The sequence below is a fragment of the Canis lupus genome, chromosome 5 (assembly GCF_003254725.2).
Source record: "Canis lupus dingo isolate Sandy chromosome 5, ASM325472v2, whole genome shotgun sequence".
NCBI lineage: Eukaryota > Metazoa > Chordata > Mammalia > Carnivora > Canidae > Canis > Canis lupus.
This window is the reverse complement of record NC_064247.1, coordinates 77,005,586-77,020,960: the sequence shown is the minus strand read 5'-3', so window position 1 is coordinate 77,020,960 and position 15,375 is coordinate 77,005,586. Positions and strand designations below refer to the sequence as shown.

General features: G+C 41.1%; 1 protein-coding gene across 4 annotated transcripts in view; it reads left to right on the top strand.

Moving 5' to 3' along the window:
- HYDIN (HYDIN axonemal central pair apparatus protein) overlaps positions 1-15,375 on the top strand; it is a 383,279-nt gene that overhangs the window by 257,465 nt on the left and 110,439 nt on the right. For all 4 annotated transcript variants that reach the window (XM_049110700.1, XM_049110701.1, XM_049110698.1 and 1 more), the window contains 9 exons: positions 1,027-1,154; positions 1,587-1,723; positions 1,958-2,085; positions 2,235-2,426; positions 2,765-2,914; positions 5,591-5,830; positions 10,523-10,691; positions 13,494-13,673; positions 14,137-14,307. In XM_049110700.1, the coding sequence (XP_048966657.1) occupies positions 1,027-1,154; positions 1,587-1,723; positions 1,958-2,085; positions 2,235-2,426; positions 2,765-2,914; positions 5,591-5,830; positions 10,523-10,691; positions 13,494-13,673; positions 14,137-14,307 (1,495 nt within the window). The remainder of the gene's footprint in view (positions 1-1,026; positions 1,155-1,586; positions 1,724-1,957; positions 2,086-2,234; positions 2,427-2,764; positions 2,915-5,590; positions 5,831-10,522; positions 10,692-13,493; positions 13,674-14,136; positions 14,308-15,375) is intronic.

Below are 15,375 nucleotides of genomic sequence, written 5' to 3'. Positions count from 1 at the left end.
AACAGAGAAATAACTCATACGTTTTCTTTTTTTTTTTTTTTAAGATTTTATTTATTTATTCATGAGAGACGCAGAGAGAGAGGCAGAGACACAGGCCAAGGGAGAAGCAGGATCCATGCAGGGAGCCTGGTGTGGGACTTGATCCCGGGACTCCAAGATCACACCCTGGGCCAAAGGCAGGCACTAAACTGCTGAGCCACCCAGGGATCCCCACTCACAAGTTTTCTAAAGTAACTGTTCTAAGGGAGACAGAACATGAGAGACTCCTAACTCTGGGAAACAAACTAGGGGTGGTAGAAAGGGAGGTGGGCGGGGGGTGGGTGACTGGGTGACAGGCGCTGAGTGGGACACTTGATGGGATGAGCACTGGATGTTATTCTATAAGTTGGCAAATTGAACACCAATAAAAAATAAATTTTTTTTTTGAACTGGTGAAAAAATAAATTTATATTTAAAAAAAAGTAAGTGTTCTAAGAAAAGGGAGGAGGGAGAAGTCTCTCCCCTTATTTTCAACAAGGAGAACTAAACCTTTGATTTTTCATTTGTATTTGGCCTTATAAGCTGCTTCTTCATAGCGACCCCCAATCTACCATCCCTAACCCCTGGCAACTACTATAGCTCTCCATCTCTATACTTTAGTTATTTCAAGAATATTTTGTAAGCAGAATCATACAGCATATAACTTTTTGAGACTGGCTTGTTTCATTGAGAGTAATGCCCTTGAGATCCATTCATATCAATAGTTCTTTTTCATTGTTGAGTAGTATTCCAGGATGTTGATATACCAGTTTCTTTACTCTACCCACCCATCCACCCACCCCCATGAAAATTTTAATATCACAAATATACTGTATATCTCTTTATGTACTGTGGCCCTCTCTGGAAGGCCACAAATCACTGTAATATCTATAACTTTTTCATTCCCCCTTCCATGAAGCAATTCTTTCCCTCTTCGTGGTGACTTGCCCCCATTGAGAATGCATGTTCTAGAAGAATTTGCTCACTTGCTCTTCTCTCTTACTCCAGGTAAGTCCTCAGCTCCAGATGGAAGTAGAGCGACTTATAGTCCAAGGATATGCCATGGAACATCAGAAAACAATTATCCCCGATTCTCCAGATGACTTCAGCTATCGGAGTTGTTGCAAACTAGCCAAGTGAGTGTCCTTCTATGTTGGGTTTGTTTCAGAAGGCAGCAGAACAAACAGTGTCACCTGCCAAAATGCTGCTTCAGTTAATTAATGGTTGATCATCTAGAAATGAAATCCATTTGCCTCCTGTATCTGCCATCCTCTAGCATCCAGCCACCCAGGAAGATCTCTGCCTCTGAAAATCAGAAACTTCTGGCTTTACCTAAAGGAGAGGCCTGGTTTCAGGTTCATGAGGGCACATGCTGAATGTGTTTTGAGATAATGACTGAAACAGCAGTGTGGACTCCTGGGAGAGGGAGTATCTTGTGCCTAGGCTCCTCTCTGGAGGGTGGTTCTTCTCCACTCCCAAAGACAGAATTGTGACAGGATATGGAAGAGAACAGCACAGTTGCTCTTTTGGAAGAGTGACTGGTAAAGAGAACTTGTTAACTGTTTCAGAGTCCAGCTGCCAGAGTATATCCTGGACTTTGGCTACATCATCTTTGGTGACGTCCGAACACACATCATCAAGATCACCAACACCAGTTACTTCCCAGTGTCCTTCCACGCAGAAAAGCGTGTCCTTCATGACACAGGTAATCAGGCTAGGAAGATGGTTTCCTCTTGTGCTTTGTCATTTCCAACAAGGTGCCCATCTGTACTGTTCTTCTAGAGTAGTGTTCATGCTTCTTCTGGGATCAGCTGAAAGAATTCTTGGGCCATTAATCGATACTTTGAATGGTCATCCTGCCCCAGGAGGGCTCTGTCTTCAGCAGCTTTTCTTTGCCATTTCTCTTTCCCACAAAGAAATTTTGTTTATCTTGGTCCAGGCTTCAGTACTGAGTTAGATCGTGTAAAGAATCTGCCCTACTGTGAAACGGAAACATTTGAAGTGAAATTTGACCCACAAGGGGCCAGTCTTCCTGTTGGAAACAAAGAGGTCATTCTGCCCATCAAGGTAAGATGCACTACTGGGCCCAGCCAATTATCCCCAACTACCAGCTAGGCTTGCCAGTTACCTTAGGATGATCCAGTTGCCATTTCAGGGCCACGATTCTTCCCTCAACCCCCTGCCGTGTGGTAACAGCAACTCTATGCCTGTTCTAGGTGATTGGAGGGCCAACAGTTCATATCTGTCTCCAAGCCAAGGTGACCATTCCCACTATGACACTGTCTTGTGAAAAAGTGGAGTTTGCCACAATTCAGTGTGGACAATGCCTCGTGGAAACAATTCAGTTTTCTAATCCTCTCCAAGTCCCTTGTGAATGGTTCGTCCACAGCCATGAGCCAGTTAACAAGGTAAATGAGATGTGGCCCATCGGTCCCCCTTTTCCATCTCTATTTCTATTTTGGCCAGATTTATAATTCTAGGCCTTCAGTTTTTCATTATTTCAGTCTTTTGCTCAAGACTTGCAGTGACAGCTATTGCTTCCTAAATATAGTCTAGGTCATTAGCCCCACATTCAAAGACTTACCAGGCTACGCTGGTGGATGTCCTGCTCATTTCTGTAGCCCTGACATCTACACATTCCTTGACACCTGGAAGGGACTCAGTAAATGTAGGCTGAGTGAGTGGAAGATGGAATAAATCCAATTTCCATAAAAGATTATCCAATTGTCTAATATCTATCAACCAGCTGGAGAAACATATGCCAAAGTACTTACGACGGAAACTGCATGCTGAATTAAAGCCAAAGACACGCATCTTTGAGATCCAGCCCACTTCTGGGATCTTGGATCCTGGTGAGAGATCCAACGTCCAAGTGAAATTCATGCCTAAAGAAGAGGTGAGCTTTAAAGAAATATGATTTCATTCAGACTCTCTGGGTTTCTTTGAGCTTTACTTGATGAGGCAGGTGTCCAGGGAAATTTTGAGTGACCTTTGTCTTGCTATTGTGACAAGGATACCCAGTGCTTGTTTCATGTAGGAGCTGTGTGGCCTGCAAGTTAAGAGCACCAGCTCCAGAATCAGATCTATCTAGCACATTGACTTTTATCAGCAGACCTGGGTGAGTGGCCTTCTGCCTCTGTACTTAGAGACTGCATGGCTTTCAATAAATTACTTAGCCTCTAAACCTCAGTCTGCTCATAGATACAATGAAAAATAGTAATATCACACATTAGAAATCCCTTATTGCAATTCTAAAATCCAATAAACTCCAGAAACTGGGGGGGGGGGGGGGGTGGATTTCATAAGTTTCAGACTCAGATTCATTTGGTAGAAAAATCTCATCCAAACTGACATGAGACTACTTAACCTTTATTTATTTCACTTAGTTTGCACAAACATCACAACTGCAGAAATATCAGTATTTGATTTTCAGGGACATGTCTTAGCCCCTGCTGAGGATATATGTAGCAGAGAGTCTGTGCACTGCATTTACTTTTTTAGAAATCTCAATTTGCAAGCATCTGGCTCCTAGGGTTTCAGCTAAGACAGTATCAACCTGCCATACCTACTTCCTAGGGTCATTTTGAATATTAAATGAATTGATGTAAATAAAACGCACAGCATACTGCTCAAAATGCAGTATCTCAATAACTATTTACTGCTATCATCAGTAGTTGGGATAATAACAAGTATTTCCTGGTAGATGTACTCCATGGACCTCACAGACATTTCTTTTTTGAATGCCATTAGCACAAAACTACTCCTAGCAAAGATGACACAGTAAAAATAAAATCCTAGAGCCAGAGAGGATCTCAAGAGGTTACACTGTAAAGACTTGTGCTCAGAGCCTAAGGCATTAGAGAGATGCTTTCTCTTCTTTATTCTTTTAAAAGAAAAAAATCGATGTGGGTTTTATAGAATACCTACAGTTAACTCCTATTTTCCTGGTAATGGAAATGCTTTGAAGAAATGCTGAAGAGTCTGTAGTGAGAAAGAAAAGTGAATGACTTCATATCTGATTCTAAAATAAAGCCCCTGTTTCATTCTCAAAATCTCCCCAACCCTTTGAAAAGAAAAGATAATTAATATGTTTGTCATTCATAGGGTCTTAACACTGTTAGGGAGTTTACCGTGAGGTTGCCAAGATTTTGGATATTTTACTAAATGAGAGACATATCAGAAAATAGTTTTTAAAAAAAATAGATTTGTTCAGGTGGTTCCATAAATGTTGAGTTGGAGCTAGTCAAAGTTAATAAAATGTTTCTACCAACTGGGAGAGGAATTTATTGGCTATATACAAGGAACCCATACATTCTACATCTGTATCTCCTTCAGCATCAGAAGCACAAAAGAAATCACTGATGTTATAATATATGTTCAGAATACTCTGTTAGAAAACAAAAAAATAAATAAAATGTCTTAGAAACATTTTCATAAAACAATTAAAATATAGAAGCTTACTTAGATCAGAAGGTGCTAAGACCATCACCATATAGAAAATTCTTGTAGGCAATAATTCATTCTCTTAATGTCTCCAGTGATATTTTCTGGGTGTGTATGTATGTCCATCCATATTCTATCCATCTGATTTTCCTTCTTGAGCTAAGATACTAAGGAGCTTTTCAAATCATGAAGCCAATCACGGCCTCCAGACCCAAGCCATGAACCTAATTATATCAGAATGATTTGGGCATGTGGTTAAAAATGTAGATTTCCCAGCCTTACCCAGTCACTATCAAGTCAGGATCTCTAGGGATGGGGCCTATGAATCCACACTTTTGGTAGGTTCCCCAGTAAAACCAGATTAGGGTGGTTGGTATCACTATCAATTGGTATTCAGACTGTAAATATATCTGATAAACTGATGCTCTCGCTGACCATCTCTGCCCTGCTGCTTAACTGTATCTTCAAACAATAAAAATATGTTAATTCAGATTCTACAAGAAATGGACTTGGAGACAAGGATTCAAGGGCAAGCAGATTAATTGGGAAGTGTAGGGAACATTGATGGAGAAGGTGGTCAGGGAAAGGAAGGCAGCTAATAGGGTATGCAAGTGAGCTAGCTGCCTTGGAGACTAAAACATAATCCTACTGGGAAACTCTAAGGAAATAGACAAAATGCACATTTCAGAATTATTCCTTCCGAAGAGCAAGGGACCTGCGGTATTTATGTGGTATTTCCCAAGTCATTGATTGAAGATTGCTCCCAGAAGATGTTAGTCCCCAGCATTTCTCCCCTGCCCTGGCCTGCCCAGAGGCAGTAGGGCCCATGAAATGAGAGCCCAGATGTGCAGACAGTGACCCATCTGACCCCACTGGAGGGTCTGAAGGATATGAGTGTTGACATCCAGAGGTCCTCTACGAGTGATGAAGCACTTGGTACAGTGCCTGGCATGCTGGAGACCTGGTATTAATACAGTAATACAAATTGGTCTCATGCAATTTTACATGAAAAGTTTTCTCTCTTAATCTCAGTAGCTTCAGTTTTGTCTCCACAGTGGTTTTCAGATTTACATGGCATGTAATAACAACAACAAAAGTTAAGATTTTGTTTTGTTTTTACATTTTCCAGAAATTCTATAGCCAAACCCTGGTGTTCCAGATTGCCCAGAGTGCTCAGAAGCTTACGCTGCTGGCACAGGGGCAAGGTCTAGAGCCACACTTGGAATTTAGTCCTTCAATTCTGGAGCTGGGACCACTGCTGCCTTATGCACCTGGAGATGAAGCTGAGGTGGTGGTGAAGAATCCCTGTGGCTTTCCCATTGAGTTTTACTCCTTAGAATTTGACCAGCAATATCTCATAGAAGAGAAGGTGAGCAGAGGCCAAAACCAAATTCCATTTTCCTACCGCTCCTGGGCCCTGCCATGTACCTGTGCTCTTCCCTCAGCATGGACAACTTCCTCCTGACCTTTGCCCCTTCTTCCCCTTAAACTTTTCCTTGTCAATTTAAAGATCACTTTGTAGCCTTTCTTAACCCACTTCCCTTGCTCTGAGCAGAGTTCATTGCTTCTTTGTGATCTCATTACACATTTTAATCAACTAAGTGAAAAACTAATACATGCTCCTGGTTAAAATTCAAACACTAAAGAACATATACAGCAGTCATTATATTTGAAGTGAGTTTCTTGTAGAGAGCATGTAATTGGATCTCTTTTAAAAAAACATCTGGTAGTCTTTGTCTTTAATTGGTGTATTTAGACCATTTACATTTAATAAAATTATGTTAGGGCTTAAATCTGCCACTTTTTTTTCCTGTTTGTTCTGGGCTACATATTTTCCAATTGTTCCTCCATGTACTTTTTTTGACTTTTTTTTTTAGAGCAGTCTTAGGTTCACAGCAAAATGGAGGGGAAGTTACAGAGATTTCCCAAATACCCCCTGTCCCCCGCCCCACATACGTCCCCTACTAGTGTGGTACATTTGTTACAATTGATAAATCTACACACACATAATAATCATCAAAAATCCACAGGTTACATTAGAGTTCACTCTTGGTGGTGTACATTCTGTGGGTTTGAACAAATGTATAATGACATGTATCCATCATTATAGTATCATACAGAGTATTTTCACTTTGCTAAAAATATCTGTGTTCCACATATTCATCCCTTCCTCTTCCCAATCCCTGGCAACCATTGATCTTTTTACTATCTCTGTAGTTTGGCCTTTTCTAGAATTTCATATAATTGCAATCATATAGTATATCTTTTCAGACTGGCTTCTTTCATTTAGTAATATACACTTAAGTTTCCTTCATGGCTTGTAGCTCATTTCTTTTTAGTACTAAATAACATTCCATTGTCTGGGTATAGCAGTTATTTAGCCACTAACCTACTGAAGGACATCTCGTTTGTTTCTAAGTTTTGGCAGTTATAAATAAAGCCTCCATAAACATCCATATGCAGATTTTTGTGTGGACATAAATTTTTATCTCCTTTGGACAAGTACCAAGTACTACAATTGCTGGATCATATGGTAAGAGTATGTTTAGTTTTATAAAAAAAAAAAAAAAAAAAAAAAAAAACTGCCAGACTGTCTTCCAAAGTGGCTGACCATTTTTGCATTCTCATCAGCAATGAGTGAAAGTTCCTATTGATCCTTATTCTTATCAGCATTAGATGTTGTCCATGTTTTGGATTTGGCCTTTCTAATAGGTATGTAGTTGTATCTTGTTTTGATTTGCACTTGCCTGATGACATATGATGTGGAGCATCTATTCATATGCTTATTTGCCATCTGTATATATTCTTTGGTGCAGTGTCTGTTAAGGTCTTTGGCCCATTTTTTAATTGGGTGGTTTTCTCATTGTCAAGTTTTAAGCGTTCTTTACATATTTTGAATCACAGAAGTTTATCAGATATATCTTTTGCATATATTTTCTCCCATTCTGTAACTTTTCTTTTCATTCTCTTGACATTGTCTTTTGCTGAACAGAGGTTTTTAGTTTTAATGAAGCCCAGTTCATCAATTATTATTTTCATGGACTGTGCCTCTAGTGTGTATCTAAAAAGTTGTCACTACACCCTAGGTCATCAGGATTTTCTCTTATGGCACCTTCTAGGAGTTTTATAGCTGTATGTTTTTCATTCAGGCTTATGATCCATTTTAAGCTTTGTGAAAGGTGTCAGCTCCATCTAGATTTGGGTCTCCTACATGTGAATATCCAGGTCTGGCATTGATTTTTGGAAAAACTATCTTTGCTCTTGTATTACATTTGCTCCTTTGTCAGAGTTCAGTTGACTATACTCATTTAGGTCTATTTGTGGGATCTCTGTTCATTCCACTGATCTATCTGGGTCCATTTTTATTCCCTCAACCCTGTTCTGCTACCTTGAGGCTGAGTTGTATGAACTACTCATTTATCTAAAGCCCTTAATACCTTACTTTTTAGAAACTGACTTAGTTCTCTACTATGAGCACTTATGAAGTTAGCTACTAATCTCTTTTTCTCTCTCCTCACCACCCTCTAATTTAAAATGATAATCTTTTCAATTAATGATTACTTGGTAATAATCTCAGGGGCACACCCTCCATATTTTGCTTCTTGTATCTGTCATGTCAGAGCTTACAATATTAGGATGTCAGAACCTAATTTCTATCACTTAGTTTTAGTTCTATATTTACATGTATTCAATGTTCAACACCAGTCCTTGTGGTGAAGCTTCTCCAGTCACCACTGTGTGGTCTGTAGTGGATTTCTCAGGAAGGGGCCATAGGAACACTATTCCCTGAGTATATATGCATGTTCATAACTCTTCATCTGTGGCTTTTATGCCTAAAGATGAGTTTGGTTGGATACAGTACCTTTTGCTTATGTTTACACTTGAATATCTTAAATGCATTGCTCCATTATTTTCTCCTGTACTATTCTTGAAGTCTGATACTTAGTTTTCTATTGCATATGAATTAGTTATCTATTGTTGCAAAACAAATTGCCCCCAAGCTTAGCAACCTAAAACAATAAACATTTGTGATCTCATGTTGTCTGTGGGTCAGGAATTTTAGGAATGGCTTAGTTAAGATGGTTCTGCTTCCTCTGGACTCTCCCCCAACTCAGCCTTTGAGTGTTCTATCTTCTTTACATCTAGTGCTTATGCTCTGCCCAATTTAGATTCTGCACCTAGAAGTTATTTTCAGAAGGGGAATTTTTCCCACTGGAAAGGAGCCTTTTCATTAGGTATCTATGAAATGCTCAATGGCTTATGTTGGCATTGCATCCCCTGCTGTGGGCCAGGTTCAATGGAAAGCAGAATCTAATAAGACTCCGAGATATGCATGCAGGTTTCATAAGGAACCAGGAAAAAATAAGGCAAGTAGACCTGGGTGGAGAAATGCATTGTGATGGAAGTACAGCTGAGACCTCAGCGAACCCCAAAAGAAGCTCCGGAGCTGGGCTAGCTCTTCAGAATTGCCCCAGTTGAAGCAAATCAGCCAGGCCTTTGTATGTCGGCATCACCCAATCTTTGGAATATTCCTTCCTTTCCCACTGACCTGCCATGCCAGCTCTGTCTGGTATCAAAGCTCAGTATATGAATGGGTCTATTCTAAGCTTTCTTTTCTATATCATATCACTGGTCAGTTAATCTATCCCAGTATCAATCCCACACTGTCTGTTACTCCAGTTTCAAAAGTCCTAATATCTAGTAGGGCAATCTTTATTCTTCTTCATTAATGTTTTAACACTCTTTTTTGTAAACATTTTATTTATTTATTTATTTATTTATTTATTTATTTATTTATTTATTTAAGGGAGCTGAGAGAGAAGAAGAGGCAGGCTCCTTGCTGAGCAGGGAGCCCAACTTGGGGCTCAATTCCAGGACCCTCGGATCATGACCTGAGCCAAAGGCAGATGCTTAACCAACTGAGCCTCCCAGGGACCCCAGCATTTTTTTTTACCATATTTTACATTCAAGTATAATTAATATACATGATTATATCAATTTTATGTGTTTTAACTATTCTTAGCCCTTTGTTATTCCATATAAACTTTATTTTTATTTTATTTTATTTTTTTTTTATTGGTGCTCAATTTACTAACATACAGAATAACACCCAGTGCCCGTCACCCATTCACTCCCACCCCCCGCCCTCCTCCCCTTCTACCACCCCTAGTTCGTTTCCCAGAGTTAGCAGTCTTTACGTTCTGTCTCCCTTTCTGATATTTCCCACACATTTCTTCTCCCTTCCCTTATTTTCCCTTTCACTATTATTTACCATATAAACTTTAGATTGAGCTTCTTAACAGTGGTTTTCACACAACTGAAAATAGTGATCCTGGAGAAAGGTTACGTAACAAAACAGATTTTTCACATATATTAGGCTGTATAGGAAGCGGCTGCTTTCTACAACTCTATTGCACCATGTTTTATAAATATATAGAAACACTAGGGTTATCAAATTTAATAGGAAGAAAAACAAGTTACATAGTTAAATTTGAATTTCACATAAAAAACAGGAAATACTTTATATGGACAGTTATACACTAAAAAATTATTCATCTGAAATTCAGATTAAACTGGGCATCCATATTTTATCTGACAAGCCTGAAACACATCCCCTCCCTACCCCTCCACATCCCCCTGCCCCCACACACGTAATACCATTTTACCAGTTTTTCCCTGGATCCTCTATTTACGAGACAGCCACTTTCCTTGTATAACACTGCTAACCACAGTATTTTTCAAGAATATGTCACTCAAAGTGGATAATGGAGTTCTATACTTTTGTCAATAGAAAAAAGAAAAATAGTATATGTTATTTGTAAAACAAGAAGGAATCTCTTCCACATGTGACATGTCCAGGCTCAAATGGGGCAAAATCAAGATCCTATATCCCCAAATTCAGGGCCCAGCCTTACTTTTTAAAAGATATCTCCAAAGGCCCATTGTACACTCCTCAGGCTCAGGCAGGAGCAAAGCTCTTACAAGTGGGTAGCCCCTCTGAGGGCTGTCAGGAGGAAGCTTCCAGGACAGCCAACAGAAGTTCCCCCTTACCCTCTTGCAGATCTTGCGAACGCTGAAGGGCTATGATTCCTACAACACCCTGCTGCTGCCTCCCCGCCTTCCCGGGGAAAAGCTGCCCCCAGAGCTGTATGACTACTTTAAGGAGATGAAACGGTCAAAAGAGGAACAGATGAAGGCAAAGTACCTGGAGAGTCTGGTCCAGGAAAATGGTGAGAGTTCAGTGCCGGTAGCCCACCTTCCACCCCTGCCCTGGCACCCTGGAAGTATCCCTGCTGAGAAGCCAGCCAGTTACTGAGCACCTGCTATGTGCCAGGCACGTGCTAGGCACCTCACATATTTTATTTATATATCCCCACTGTATGGATGCAGAGTCAGGGATACATTCTCCCACTAGAGTCTAGTGGGGAGTTAAGACTTAAAAACAGTTGGGTGATGGACATTAAGGAGGACACTTGAAGTAATGAACACTGGGTGTTATATGCAACTGATGCATCACTAAATTCTACCTCTGAAACTAATAATACAGTATATGTTAAGTTAAATTGAATTTAATTAGTAATTTTTTTAAAAAAACAGCAGACATAGGTATAGATAAACCTTTGCTAGTTACCAAGCCTTGTGCTGCCGGCTTTACATATATATATGAGAAACTAAAGCATTGAGAGTCCAGGTCCACATTTTTTTTAAGATTTATTTATTCATAAGAGACGGGGTGGGGGGGGGGGCAGGGACACAGGCAGAGGGAGAAGCAGGCTCTATGCTGGGAGCCCGATGTGGCACTCGATCCTGGGTCTTCAGGGTCAGACCCTGGGCTGAAGGTGGCGCTAAACCACTGAGCCACCCGGGCTGCCCCAGGTCCACATTTTGAAGGGTTCAAGCCCACATCACTCTGACTCCAGAGTCCATGGTGGTAACCACAATGCTCCATAGCTTCGGTGTGCCCAGGTGATGGGAGGTAACACATCGCACAGGGTACAACTTGGTGCCCTAAGAGAGGGTAGGGAGTAGAGGTTCACACAAGGGAGAGGTTGGCCCTCCATGGTCCTCGAGGCCAAACTTCAATCATAAAACTGGACTATGCACTTGTAACCTGCCTCTTCCAGGCCCATCATCCACCAATGGGCTCCCTGTGTGCACTTGAGCATCAGAGCTCCTGAATGACCTGTAGCACTGTGTGGCTTGTAATGATTCATGCTTCTGCTTCCTGTTTACCATGGATTCATCCTGAAAATGCTACATTTCAGTGCCCTCCCTGTTGCTACATGCTCTCTTTTTCTATGTAACAGCCATTGCATGTGTAATTGTTTTCTTCATACCTGCCTGCTCCCCAAATGAGAAGCCCCCATAAAGGCAGTGATCAAGCATTCCCCACTTATAAACCCAAAGCATGGAATAGCACCTGATACATCATGGTGCCCAATAAATACATGCCAGGAGAGTGAATGAATAAATTGAATGGAGTCCATTTGCTCCTACCCTTGGGTTTGTCTTGCCTCTCAAGGAAGCTAGTCAGAGAATGCTAGCTTCTGAAAATGAGAGAAGACTACCTCTCTCCTAAATCTCTTGGTCAATGTCATTGAGCAGTGTTAGTGAGCTAGAGCTGCAATCACAAAGACCACAGATGGGGTGGCTTAATCAACAGAAATTTATCTTCTCACAGTTTAGGAAGCTCAATGTCTAAGATCAGGGTGTCAGCAGGTTGTTTTCTTCTGAGCCTCCTTCCTTGGCTTGTAGATGGCCATCTTCCCCCAGTGTTCACATGGTCTTCCCTGTGGGTGTTTGTCCAAATCTCTTCTTAAAGAACACCAGTCATACTGGAATGTGGGTGGAGAAGGACACTCATATGACATCATTTTAACTTTATTACTTCTTTAAAGGCATTATCTTCAAATATAGTTATATTCTGAGGCACTGGGGAATTAGGATTTCAACCTAAGAATTTTAGGGGAACCAGTTAAGCCTACAACAAACACCAACTATGTTCCAAGAATGGAGCTGAAGTACTATAAAGAGATCAATTAAACAAGGCCCTGTCTTTGAGAGCCAGAGTCAGGAAGGGAATGCAGAGTAGAGATTCTGAAACTCAAAACCACTGCCCAGTGGCCTGGAGCAGAAAACTGCAGGGGCTGCCAGGTACAACGGGCACTATGAAGTCAGAGGAGGGCCCTATCACTCTCGTCCCCAATGGACAGTCAGGGGTCCATTTTTTCATTTGGCCCATTGAAAAGTGGCCAAGAATGGGGACCCAAGGGTCCAGAGGGAGCAGGCAGGTGCATGCTGTACTTTTCCTCAGAGCCTCTACTCCCTCCACTCTCATGTGCAGATTGTCCTCCTTGCTTCCTGCACCATGGCCAGGGAGGAGAGTTAAGGAAGAGCACTGACCTCTTTGCTTCAAATTTAACTTCTTAACAAAGACAATGTCTTGCCCTCCCCTTCCCCAGGGTAGAGGGGGTCATTTCGTGCAATCACAGCCCACTTGTAGGGTGAGTGACTAACAGTGGGGAGAGTGCTGGGCAGACAAAACGGTACATGTGCTTAGCAATGACATGCACAAATGTTCATGAGGGAACACGGGCTACAAATTGGAATATACAATATGATCCCAAGTTCAGCTTTGAAAAATGAGAAATGAAATGAACAATCAGAGAGCTTGAGACTCTTCTATACTGGTATCATAAAATACAGCTGCAATTTCTCTGTCACTATTTCCTTTCTATGTCTCTTTCACAGATGAATTTTATAATTCTTGCTCTCCTGAATTTTCTAAATTTTCTGAAGCAACTGTATAATTTTAGTACTTTTTTAATGTTAAGATGTAGAAACACTCTGGGCAAAGAAAATTCTTAACTGCCAACTGATTGCAGTTGCAGTTCTTATTTCTTGGGGTTGGCTAGTCAGGGGTGATGGTAACCAGGTGATTCTCCACTTTGTCTCTCTCACTTTCTGTCCCCATCTCCCTTGTCCCCCTCCCAACTGTTCCTCGTGTGTTTTTGTCCTTGGCTTTCTGGCAGAGGATGAAGACATGCCTTCATCAGAGTTGGGAACCTCTGCCAGTACGAAGAGGACCTCACTTAGCCAAGGGATCTCGGTCACATCCAACCTGGAAGAGCGGCATATCCCTACAGTCGAGTCCAAGACCTATCCTGATGAAGAGGAAGATGAGGAGAGCCTGGAAAAAATAATGTTTCAAAGTAAATAAGCATTTTGTCATTTTGGTACCAGTTCTCTCTACACAGAGATGGGAAGACTGTCCAGTGCCTTTCTACTTTTCTCCCTAAAATGCACCCTTGAGCCTTCTTGCAACACTGCATATTAATTCTGCAGTATGAATATGCCATCGATTATTCAGCCACTTCCTGTCATGCTGCAAATTCAGCTAGTTTCTAGTATTATTTTTTCAGCAGGGCAGATTCCCCCCAAACAGAGTTAACAGTCAGAAAGTATCTGTATTTTCAGTTCTAGTAGCTGTGGACAAATTATTAACAAAAAAGGGCACTCTCATATGCTGCACGGGGGAGTGAGAACATTTGTAGCAGATTGTCATTGTACAATAGTGTTGGAAAAAGAAAATGTTGTTCACCTTTCCATCAGACCAAGTGAATTCCAGACCTGTCCACATGCACTCACTTGCACACATATACTCTTAATTTGCAGGTGACAAGTTACAGAGCATTGACAGCCACTCCACAGAAGTTGGAGAAGTAGAGAACAACCCAGTGAGCAGGGCAATCGCTCGCCACCTGGGCATTGATATTTCTGCAGAAGGCCGCATGACCAAGAACAGGAAAGGCATCGCCATTATCATCCATGGGACGCCATTGTCAGGTATGCCATAACTTTGAAGGGTTGCCCCATTGGGTTTTTTTTTTTTAAGATTTTATTTTTATTTATTCATGAGAGACACAGAGCAAGAGAGAGAGAGAGAGGCAGAGACACCGGCAGAGGGAGAAGCAGGCTCCATGCAGGGAGCCTGATGTGGGACTTGATCCTGGGTCCCCAGGATCACCCCCTGGGCTGAAGACGGTGCTAAACCGCTGAGCCACCCAGGCTGCCCCCCATTGGGTTTATGGTGAAGGTTGCACATGTAATTTTTGAGATAATAAAAGACTCTTTTGTTTGAAATTTATATAGCACAGGACTATCCCCAAACTACTACATTGCCAACCGCAGAGATGCAGAGCTAGAGAAAAGAGCAGGGACCCTTTATTTTTAATTAATACATCTCTGAATTGTTTGAGCTTATATTCTTTCAATAATTTAAAATATTAAAATATTAGAGAAAAATCCAAGACATTAAATTATTTAAAAGGGGGGGGGAATGTGTGTAGACCCTTTGAACTGGCAATATTCCTTCTATGAATTTACCTTAGGAAAATATTTAATGATGTGGACAAAGATTAACTGCACAAATGTTCACTGCAGCATTCCTTACCATTCCATACTGAAGCTTTCAGTATGGGAGACTGGCTAATTAAGCCTTAGTACACTCACATAGTAAGTTGTTTTGCCACTAAAAACAGTGTTTCATACATCTATGTTTATAGCAGCACTACTCACAATAGCCAAAAGATGGAAACAACCCAACCGTCCATTGACAGATGAATGGAAAAACAAAATATGGTGTAATAGGCCCAGAAAAGAGGGGCCTGCTACAACATGGATGAACACTGTAGACGTTATACTCAGTGAAATCATTACCAAAGGGCAATTGCTGTATGATTCCACTTATATGAAGTACTTAGAGTTGTCAAATTCATAGAAACAGAAAGTAGAGTGGTGGTTTCCAGACTGGGCAAAGAGAAGGATGGGTGGGGGGTGCTTTTTCTGTACAGAGTTTCCGTTTGGGAAGATGAAAAAGTGCTGGAGCTCTATGGTGGAGATGGTCACACAACA